The following is a 12,162-nucleotide window of genomic DNA, read 5'->3' as shown; positions in this document are numbered from 1 at the left end:
AATTAATTATTGGGTGAAAAAACTAAAGAGTCTAAATCCAATTAAATTTTATATATATATATATATATATATATATATATATATATATATATATATATATATAATGAGAAACCATTACATATTGTAGAAATGTATGGTTTAAAAAAAAAATGTAAGCTAATACTATGTATAATGTGAATCTCTTCCAAAAAAAAAATTATAATTGTGATTGTTTTTAATTGTAATTGTGCATATGCACAAGGCTACACATTAATATATATTAATAGCCAAAGCTGAAAGAAAATCCAATTAGATTTCAAATTTGAATTGAATTAGAGTTTAATTTTGTGTCATATGTCCCATCTAATCTAAGCTTTTAAATTTTTGTACCAAGTGAGTTAATTTAGTGTAAAAATTGGATTTCAATTAAAGTTTAATTTTGTGTCATGTGTCTCATCTAATCTAAATTTTTGTGTTAAGTGAGTTAATTCAGTGTAAAAAACGAGGAATACAATATAAATAAACCTAGGTAATATATATTCAATATTACACTACTCAATATTTTGTAATTGAATGCGAATTTTAACAAATTAACCATTGGATTATATTATCTTCATGGATTCTCTGTGCTTGTAAAATTTTAAGATGATTAAATATCAATAGTCATGTCATCAATCAATTATTTAAATTTAAATTTTCATAATTTAAAATAACGCATAAAAAATAAACTTATGAATGGTAAATAAAAACTGATTAGCATGAATATTAGAATATTGGTATGCATGTAAAAACATATTGAACATGTAATCCAATGGTAGAATTTTTTAAATATGAATTCAACAAAAAGTTATTGGATGGTGTATATATATATATACACACACTTAAACTTAGAGAAAATTTGATTAGAATCAAAATTATATTTTACCTATGTTAGCTTTTCGTACAAATCAAATTGTTTAGATTTTTTTTTGTTTTTTTTTTAATTTAGATTTTTTTTGTTATTTTTTTTTAAACTAATGAGTATATATTTTTTATACTGTTTCTACTTAGATATTTTGCATATGAAGATCTTAAATGTAACAAACTGTGATTGAACAAAAAAATTCCATGCATTTATTCCCATCATATTTAGGAAATACTATTGAATTAATTTATTCTTTTATTTTGTGTTCTATTTAGTAGAATTTCACGGACAATGATAGTGAATTGATATAGTATATGTAATGTCTAATAGTAATTTTCAAAATTATATATATAACAGCAGTGTAATGAGAAATTTGGCAATAGCATTAAAATTACAAGGAAAAATCATTTTAGTACCTCAAAATTTCCTAGTCAAACTAATGTTCTATATATTTAATAACCCAAATTAACATCAATAGTATAACTACAATTTATTATTCCTGTGCATAAGCACGGGTTACATAATAGTGAAAATTATGGACACAATAGTTTCACAAAAATCACAATAAAGTCTATCTGACAAGTTTTTAAGAGTAATACTACAGCCACAAACTATGTTATAACATTTTTACAAATTATTGATGTAGTCAACTTCTTATTGGTTTTCGTTTAGACATACCATTAATATCACTTTTTCATTTGTCCTATTTTGACTGCCATGACTTAAGGGATATCTTGCTCATTTTAGCACGCAAAACAAGACAGTCAAAATAGGGTATGAACATATGAATTAAGGATAGAGAATGCTGGTGACACATAAAGTGGCATAATTTTGTCACAACTTGTTTACATGGCGAGGTGTGAATAGTAGAGAGGTGATGATGGGTCCATGTGAGAACACTCGTCTACCGGTTACAACTCACCATGTGGACAAGTTGTGTTACTTTATGTAGTACCAGCCACTAGCATTACTCTTAAGGATATGGCATGTACATTCAATGTGGATAGGTAAAAAGCAAAGTAACAAACAGAGCGGAAAAATAGAAAAATCTTTCAATGTCAAACACGATGGAAATTTATCATGCTCCAAAGTTCATCCAATGTGGAAAACCAAGAAAGTGGAAAACTGGGCAGGAAAATTCTAATATAATGTGAAGTGCCAAACACGGTGGAAAAAATTATCTGGTCCAATGTGGAAGTGGAAGTACCATCAATCACAGTCCAAGCATCCAAGTTGGAATGTGAAATGATTAATATCATCAACTAAGAGCCCACTCATTTTCTTCTAATTGATAATCATAAATTGAGTAGTTAATAGACTACTATATTAAAACACTATCTTTTTTTTTTTTTTGGCATTTATTTTTTAAACACTAGAGGCATGTCATTGTGACGATAGCTTGTAATCACCTCACCTGTATCAAATATGGTATAAATGGCCTTAAAACAAAGCTGTGCTGTAAGTTTCAGTTAGATTAATTGTCAGTCTTTTGTCAATCAAATAATGAATTATAAAAAAATAATTAGCATGTAGTAGATAATATGGGTTTTAAATCCTGTTATATTTATCCAAATTTGAAAATTAAAAAAAAAAAAAAAAAAACTGTGGTATAATTTTGTATTTTTCAGGCGTCTGATACTAAATAAGTTACAGTACATAATACTTATAAAACCCTCCAAATCTAGTAGTATTTATGTACTCAAGCCCTCCAAATTTCTGCTTGCAACGTACTCCACTAGTTCTTTCTCTAATCTAACGTCCAGGTCTACAATTGTGCTCTGATTGCAACTTCAAGCCACTATGGAAAATTATCATGCTCCAAAGTCCAAAGTTCATCCAATGTGGAAAACCAAGAAAAGGCAAAGTGCGAAACCGGGCTGGGAAAAAAAAATATTATGCGAAGTGTCAAACACGGTGGAAAGAATTATCTGGTCCAAACAGCCAATGTGGAAGTGGAATTATTAACTGTAAGAGACCAAGAGCCCTCCCGTGAAAGAGCGATACACAGACACCCATTTTCTTCTAATTGACTAATTCAAAGCAAACTGAACCATTTAACACGATTGAAGCCCAAACTAATCATAAATTGAGTAGCTGATAGACTAATGTATTGAAACACTTTATCTTTCTTTTTTTTCGGCATTTATTTTCTAAATACTGGAGCCTGGAGGCATGTTTGTGATGATAGCTTGTAATAACTTGTATCAAATATGGTAAAGGTGGCCTTAAAACAAAGTTGTGTTGTAGTTTCTAGTTAGATTAATTGGTGAAGTTTTTTGTCTATCAAATAATGAATGATAAAAAATAAACATTGTTGTAGTACGTAGTAGATAATATAGGTTTTAAATCCTATTATATTTATCCAAATTTAAAAGAAGAAAAACACAGTGGTTTAATTTTGTATTTTTCATGTGTCCTATAATTAATAGGTTGCAATACACAATACTTACAAAACCCACCAAATCTAGTAGTATTTATGTACTCAAGCCTCCAAACTTCTGGTTGCAACCAACTCCACTAGTATCCAGATTTGCAATTGTGCTCTAGTTGCAACTTCAAGCCACCACGGCTGATTTTGGGTTGCTCCAATTGTTCCCCAAACACCAATCAACACTCACAAGAGTCACAACTCCTGAGAGTGAAGAATGTGATGGTATCAATCCACTCTCATTGTATGTGGCTACGTAGAGACAGAGAAGGTAAAGAGAAATGGGTTTTTGATCTAGGGTTTATCTCAGCTATCTAGCACTTCAAATTGGGAATTTCAATGTGTAAAAATTAGTGGCAAATGATTCTTAAATAGGTGGGCAAGGGTTTGGCAATGTAGAGAAATTTGAAACCAATTTCTCCTGTGACGGTTTTGTTTAAGCAAGGGCGACTCCAAAAAAATTTTCTAGGGGGTTCAACAATAATAGGGCAAGAAATTTCTCATGGGAGTAAATAAAAAATAAAATGATACTTTGTTTTTCTGTACATACAACTTCCATATTATATACAATAATCTAAAATAGTATTCTAAATTTTCAACTGCTTAAACGTCGGATCATTGATGTTCACTCCTTGTACTGATTGCAACATGCTATGGACTCCGATTTTGATGATGGCAATTTCATGAATTTAAAGTTTGCTTCCGTGGATAATATGAGTGTACCAATTAGGACGGTATAAAAAATCGATCAGACTGCACCTAAAGGTCCTAAACTGATCAGTTTATCAAAAAAAAAGGTCCTAAACTGATCAGGTGCAAGTGCAGCAGTTCGGTTTGCAGTTTTGTATTTTAGAAAATCGCCAAAAACTGCACTTATTAAGATATAAATTTTATTTTATGTATTATATATATATATATATATATATATATATATATATATATATATATATATATAAAAGCTTGATTCTTTTTTCTGAACTAGACTTTTATTTGGTTCAGAGATACCCCTAGACCATAATTTAACATGGACAAAACTTAGGGATAACTTCGTAAAAATATACCTTTAACTCCACTTAAAATACCTACAAAATATGATACTTTTTTATTAATTCATGTATTCAAAACAAATTTTTCCAAAATTTAAAAAGAAAAAGAACTTCTCAGCCCACTTGGTATATTTCCTTCAAGACCACGTTCCAAATTTTTTAATTTTTTTACTTTATCAAGACCCACCGATTTCTTTTATTTAATTTTTGGGTTATGTCATAATCTAAAAATTGAGATGACTGAAAAATTATAACACTGGATAAAAAAAAAAAAGTTTTATCTCACACGCAAAACATGTGTGATGAGACTTGTGTGTGTGTGTGTATATATATATGAAAGCGGACCAAACCACAGCGCATCACATGGTCTAAAGCAATGAAGGTTTTGGGCCAACCGCAACGTGTGGTATAGTGCTACAGATGACCCAAAACCACTCTGTGTACCCCCCTTCGTACCAACTAATAGATTTTGTCATCCGGAAAGTGTTTTTATCAAATCGTAGCTAGCAGTCCTATTTCTTTCCTTGTTACGAATAAAAATGGAATAGAACCACTCCACCATCCAAATTATCGAATAAAAATTAAAAATAAAAGAAAAGAAAAGAACCGACCTAGTTATCCAAATTGTCATGCTGATATATGAATAGGGATATATTGGTGATTGCCATTTGTTCTGGTTATCCAAATTGTCACGTTGATATGATTAGCCATTGAAAATGGAAACTAAGCTACTCCACCATCCAACTTGTCATGCTGATATATGAATAGGGATATATTGGTGATTGCCATTTGTTGATGTGTGTGTGTATATATATCCCCTATTATGTTTGCTTGTGTAGCAAATACGTCATGTTTGATCACTTGTTGTGAACTCATCAACCAATATAAATGCACATGCCGTAACTCCAAGGGTGAGTGAGCCAACATTCCACACACAACACCTAATATTTCACCAGCTTCCTATTCCAAATTAACCAAATGCCGCCTCACCAAACGAATTTGTTTACATCATCTTGTTCTATATACCGTCATGCGATTCTTCTCTTTTCCATATGGCTACTTTGCTTGCAACCCACCATTACCACCACTGCTCCAACAAACGAGACTGATCGTTTGGCTTTGCTCAAATTCAAAGAATCAGTAACTCATGATCCATATAAAATATTGAGCTCATGGAATAATTCTATGCACTTCTGTAATTGGCTTGGAATCACATGTGGCCGCAGGCATCAAAGAGTCACTCGCTTGGAGCTACCAAGCTACAAGTTACACGGATCCATATCACCTTATGTTGGAAACCTCACCTTTTTAATGGTCATCGACCTCTATAATAACAGCTTTGATGGTGTAATTCCACAAAAAATTGGTCATTTGTTCCGATTGAAACAACTAAATCTTAGCAGAAACATGTTGGAAGGGGAACTACCATCTAGCTTGTCCAACTGCTCCAACCTTATGGTCATAAAAATTTCTTGGAATAAGCTTAAAGGGAGGATTCCGTCGGAGCTAGGCTATTTGATGAAGCTGGAAGACCTTGTGATTCACGAAAACAATTTGACAGGAGGGATCCCACCATCTCTAGGAAATCTTTCTTCGGTCGCCTATATTGATATTGGGCTCAATAATTTGGGGGGAAATATTCCAGATGCCATAGGCCAATTAAAAAGCTTAATAGGGCTCGGTATTTCGAGCTGTAAATTGTCAGGTACGATCCCTTCCTCTTTTTATAATCTTTCATTTCTCCAAATCGCTTCAATTTCAGGAAACCAACTTAGTGGCACACTACCAGCCAACATGGGCATCAATCTTCCTAACCTCCAACGTCTTCTATTTGGTGGAAATGAGTTCTCCGGGCCAATCCCTACTTCATTATGCAATGCAACTCAACTTCAAATGGTTGATTTCTCTGAGAACAATATTTTGGGATCAGTTCCAACCACTTTGGGTAATCTGTTGGATCTTTACGTTCTAGGTTTGAGTTACAATAATTTAGGAAGGAGCTTGAAATTCTTAACATATTTGACAAACTGTAGCAAACTGGGCATCATGTACTTAAATAGCAACCGATTTGGAGGCGTTTTGCCCAATTCTATAGCCAACTTGTCAAACCAACTCACTCAATTAGATTTGGGAGAAAATGAAATATCTGGAACTATTCCTGCATCATTAGCGAACCTCGACAAATTAATTTTCTTGCGCTTAGAATATAATCACTTCACAGGAATCATTCCAGCTAGTTTCGGGAGATTTCAGAAGCTGCAAGCATTGTTTTTAAGAGGAAACAGTCTTTCTGGAGAAATACCGACCTCTATAGGCAACCTTACTGAGTTGTTCCAACTCTTTTTAAATGAAAACCTATTTGAAGGAACCATACCTCCAAGTATTGTAAATTGCCAACTTTTGCAGTTCTTAGACATTTCATTAAACAAACTTAATGGATCCATATCTCAACATACTGGTCTTTCTTCCCTTCCACTAGTATTCCTCAATTTGTCACATAACTTGCTTACTGGCAAACTTCCATTTGAAGCTGCTAATCTGAAAAATATTAATGAACTGGATGTCTCTAACAATCATTTGTCTGGTGAAATTCCAACATCTATAGGAAATTGTTTGATCTTGGAACATCTTTACTTGCAAGGGAACTCCTTCAAAGGAGCCATACCATCATCTTTGGCTTCTTTGAGAGGTCTTCGACGTCTAGATGTTTCACAAAATAACCTATCAGGACCCATCCCAGAGGGTTTGGAGATGCTTCACTTTTTAGAATTTTTGAATCTTTCATTCAATAATTTTGAGGGTGAGGTACCAACTGAAGGGATTTTCAAAAACACAAGTGTTATATCATTGATTGGAAATACTAATCTTTGTGGTGGTATACCACAATTGCAGTTGCCAAAATGCCCTGTAAAAGTCACTAAACCTAGAAGTTCCATTCGATTCAAACTAGCAATTATAATTATTTCCCTTGTACTATTCTTCATTTTGTTTTCATTCCTTTTTGTTCTTTATTGGATGAAAAAATCAAAAAAGAAATCATGTTCTATGGTTCCAACAATAGACCTCCTTCTAAATGTGTCATACAAAGAACTCTATCAAGCAACTAATGAATTTTCTCCAAATAATTTAATTGGGTCGGGCAGTTTTGGCTCTGTATATAAAGGAGTTCTTGATCAAGAAGAAAGACTAGTTGCTATAAAGGTCCTTAACCTTCAACACAAGGAAGCTTCCAAAAGTTTCATGGCTGAATGCAATGCATTACGAAATATTAGGCATCGAAATCTTGTTAAGATATTAACATGTTGCTCTAGCATGGATTATGGTGGAAATCAATTCAAAGCACTAGTCTTTGAATTCATGACAAATGGGAGCTTAGATATTTGGCTGCATCCCGGGATACCCAACGAAGATCAATCGAGGAACTTAAGCCTTCTTCAAAGACTAAATGTTGCAATTGATGTGGCTTCTGCAATAGATTATCTTCACAACCATTCTGCACAACCTATCATTCATTGTGATTTAAAGCCAAGCAATGTTCTTCTTGACCATGACATGGTTGCTCATGTAAGCGATTTTGGTTTAGCGAGACTCCTCTCAATTACTGATGGTTCTTCTGCAAAGCAAACTAGCTCAATTGGGATAAAGGGGTCAATTGGTTATTCTGCTCCAGGTAATATGTTTCCAATTCTTCTAGCTATACCCTTAAACATATTTATAGCTATTGTTTTATTTTTGGCAATTACGTTACTAGTTACAACTATAAAGGGAGGATATTAAATCTCTCTCCCTCTCTCTCTCTCTCTCTCTCTCTCTCTCACATTTTTTTTTAGTTTTTGGGGGATTTTTTTCATCTTGCATCTCTATTTTAGGTTGATTAATTTTCTTTAGAATTCTACTTTAGATTGATGTGATTTTGTTTTATGTTGTTGATATGATTTAAATTTGTATTTTTAAGTTGTTATTTTTTTTTCTTTTATTTGATTTCATAGATGTTATCCTATTATATTCTAAAGATAGTATATACAATAAATTACAAATATTGCTCCACATGAAGAAGTTTACAAACTATTTGGGAGGTATATATATATATATATATATATATATATATATATATATATATATATATGAAGTGATTTTTTATTTTTAAATAGATTTGCTCCACATGAAGAAGTTTACAAACTATTTGGGAGGTATATATATATATACGCTCTGTTTGTTTCAACATTAACGTTTTCTGGAAAATGGTTTATTTTCCAGAAAGCATTTTCTAGAAAACTATCTCATTTTCCAGTATTTGATAACGACCTTGAAAATGAGCTTGAGAATGTATTCAGGTGTTTGGTATGCAATTTTTTTAAAATATTTTTTGTATAATTTAAAACATGTATATTATGTAAACTAACTAATGTAATCATTATGAATAAAAAATCAAGAATGAATTTGGTTTTTATACTAAAATTTTGAAAATATACAATCAAAATTAATTAGTTATCAAATTTTCATGATCTCTACCACTCATCTTATTCATATATATATAGATAGTAACGTACGTACGTACACACACACATATCAACCATTTGCCTATATATATAAATTTGATAGGAGAATATATTTTCAATAAGTATAAATAACAATAACTTTTAATTATCTACTCTTTTTGTTGGTATACTAATTTTTTATTATGACCAACCACAAGTCTTCAATATTACTCTAAATTATGTATTTACATAATGTACTGCATAATATATCATCACTGCATAGTATTTGCCAACAAAAAAAGTATTTGCCAACAAAAAAAGTATTTACCAACAAATGCAATTTTCCTAAACAATTATCATTCATTATATAACAATATTATTAGTCCACGGTAAATATTGTCCCATGTAAAAGCAATTTAGAGCAATATAGGTACTATGTTTAAAATTTTTATCTTTTACTTCATTCATTCATTCTTCTTCTTTTTTATTTTTTTGCATCTTATGTATGAAAAAGAAGTAACTTCTGCCTGGAGAAATAGTTAGAGAGAGAGATCTATGGGAAGAGGAGAAACTAGAGTTAGTGACAGTGAGGGTGTGAGGAAAGAAAAAGCAAAGGGAAGAGAGAAAAAGTGAGAAAACTTACTATGAGAGAGAGAAGACGCCAAAAAATTATGTTTCCCACAGCTATAGACAAATATAATATTTATGGAAGATGCACCGTGTGAGAGAGAGATTGTTTTCCAAAAAAAATTTTTGGAAAACAACTTATAGAAAATAAGCCTTATTTTTATTAAGGTTTTCTGTTGACGAAAGATAGTTTTCCGTTGACTAGGTTTTTTTTGTGCTACCAAACACTGGAAAATGTGGAAAACTATCTTTACAGAAGGTTTTCCAGTAAAACAAACAGAGCGATAGTTTAAATAGATTTTCTCTCTATCTCTATATATATATATATATATATATATATATATATATATATATATATATATAAATATATATATATATATATATATTTTTTTTTTTTTTTTTTGAGCAAACTATTTGGGAGGTATATAAAGCAACAGAATCACTAATAAATAATAGAGAGAAATGTCGCACTAGAACATGCGCACTTTCCCATGATGGCTTCTGTCTTCATGTTCTTTTTTACATTTAATTTCTTTTTTCTATTTTGACTAATTAAAAGAATTTGTACTTACATTAAATGCCAATTATCATTGTAAACAACTGCAACATTTCCTAACATATCATAATTAAATTGTTAATTGCAGAGTATGGCATGAGTGGTGAGGCATCGATGGAAGGGGATGTGTATAGCTATGGAATATTACTACTAGAGATGTTTCTAGGAAAGAGACCCACTGATGAAATGTTTAAAAATGATTTCAATCTTCACAATTTTGCTAAAATGGGATTGCCGGAAAGAGTTGTTCAAATTGTGGACCCAATCCTTTTACCCAGAGAAGTTGTCGCAACACCAATAGCAATCGTGGCAACTAGAGAAGATAATAATGACAATGAAATTCATGTAGACGAAGATGCTCAAGGTAGTATTGCAAACTTGTCCCAAATGGATGCCAATATGCATAAGTGCTTAGTCTCAATCCTTGAAATTGGACTTGCGTGCTCAATGGAGTCACCAAAAGAAAGAATGAAGATGGAGGAAGTTACCAGAGAACTACACCTGATCAAAAATGCTTATCTTGGTTGTGGCATCCGCAGTGGACAGTGAAATCCTAGTTTGAGGTACCTCTAAATATTTTAAATTTTAATTTGCCTAAAAATAAAGTCACCAGTGACAGTTATCTCATAAAGTGATTGACTCCTATTAATTTTGCATAAACGCAAATGGGTGATTATAGGTTTACATTGTACTATCAATGTAAACCATACACTGTAGACTAAACAAATGTGTACAATGTAAATTTACAATACTAGTACAATATAAACTAAGAATTTTCCTTATAAATTAGATTTTGGACTAAAAATTTTCACCTTTTTAGACCCACATCCTAATGAAAGGTTCCTACATATTTGTTATTTCAAATGGTCTCATGCAGATGCAATAGCAGTTCTTGTGTCTACATTCATGGTTTATCCTTATGTAGTCTAGGAAATAAGGAATATAACAAACCTTTTATTTGGACTGCAGAGCATGAAACTATCAAAAGAGATCATCGAAACCTTTTCCATATCCCTGTTGAGCATTGGCTTGCTAGTTCAATCTTCTTTGTCGAAACGTTCAGGATATGATTTACTCAAGGTATTTTCTTCGTCTGGATATGGCAGTCTTATTTGTGTATTTATATAAGTGATATCACTACTTTTTGACAATAAAAGTATATTGAACACTTCTGCTACAGGTTTTAGTACGGTGTGTATATTTTCAGCTTAAATAAATAATAAATAAAAAGAATAGTGTGTTTGTATGGGTTTTGTGTTCTATTGATAATTGATCTAGTTGCTGAAAGCCTTCTGTATTAAGAATATCAAGAACGATGTTGTTACTTGTTATTAGAATTTTTGTATCAAATACATGTCGTGTATCAAAGTTTCCCCAAACATATTTTTTTTTTTTTTTTTTTTTTTCATTTCTAATCTCTAAATAGAGCTTATAAATAAGGAAAAAGTTTAATTACAAAATTGGTTGTAGCTTATGTTGGGCTTTGTGGAGCCTAGTTGTGTTTGATCCGGATGACGACCCAATCCAAAATAATATTGCGTGGTTTTTAATGGAAAATTTTCTAAGGTTTAGTCTATGGAGAGGAGGCTTGAGAGATTTTTGGCCCATTTTGGAGCCCATTGTGAATCCTATGCGTAAGATGTAGAAACCGTTATTTTGGTGATTAGGGTTTATTGTTGTAGTTTTTTGAGAGACTGAAAATCTGTACTACTGCACTTTGTATTTTTTCCTGATAATAGTGAAATCACTGCAACCTCGTGGACGTAGGCAAATTGCCGAACCACGTAAATATTGTCTTGTGCATGTGATTATTTTTTCTTTGGCATGTGTTTTCTGTATTTTTGTTTCTCACAGGTTTGGGAATTTTGTGCTAATTCCCTACAGCTTAATGCTACAATTTTACTCAATATCTTTTTATTAGAGGTAAATTTTCAAAAATCCACCATCAGATTACATCTTCTTCTTATATACTCCATACTTGCAAAATTTCTAGAAAATGTAAGATCAATAGTTATATCATCAATAATGTGTTTAAATTACAAGATTTTGCAGTATAAAATCATGCATAAAATGTAAGCTTATAAATCATATAGTAAATAATATCCAATTGATACAAATTTGATAAGTGTATTAAGAGCATAAAG

General features: G+C 31.6%; 1 protein-coding gene across 1 annotated transcript; it reads left to right on the top strand.

The window, feature by feature from the left end:
* The first annotated feature begins 5,335 nt into the window (after positions 1 to 5,335).
* Positions 5,336 to 11,388, top strand: LOC142619214 (LRR receptor-like serine/threonine-protein kinase EFR). The gene is made up of 3 exons (XM_075792284.1): positions 5,336 to 8,027; positions 10,107 to 10,581; positions 10,988 to 11,388. Exons 1-2 carry the CDS (start codon positions 5,336 to 5,338, stop codon positions 10,565 to 10,567), a joined length of 3,153 nt encoding a protein of 1,050 aa, XP_075648399.1. The 3' UTR covers positions 10,568 to 10,581; positions 10,988 to 11,388.
* The last annotated feature ends 774 nt before the right edge of the window (positions 11,389 to 12,162 follow it).

Source organism: Castanea sativa, chromosome 12 (genome assembly GCF_040712315.1).
Source record: "Castanea sativa cultivar Marrone di Chiusa Pesio chromosome 12, ASM4071231v1".
Taxonomy (NCBI): Eukaryota; Viridiplantae; Streptophyta; class Magnoliopsida; order Fagales; family Fagaceae; genus Castanea; species Castanea sativa.
Note: the sequence above shows the minus strand (reverse complement) of the source record. Positions and strands in the feature narration are given on the sequence as shown.

Bases quoted from the DNA above. Each gene is read 5' to 3' on its own strand.
- LOC142619214 (XM_075792284.1), top strand. From the start codon at position 5,336: ATGCCGCCTCACCAAACGAATTTGTTTACATCATCTTGTTCTATATAC. The intron at 8,028-10,106 runs GTAATATGTTTC...TGTTAATTGCAG, and splicing joins AATTGGTTATTCTGCTCCAG to AGTATGGCATGAGTGGTGAG.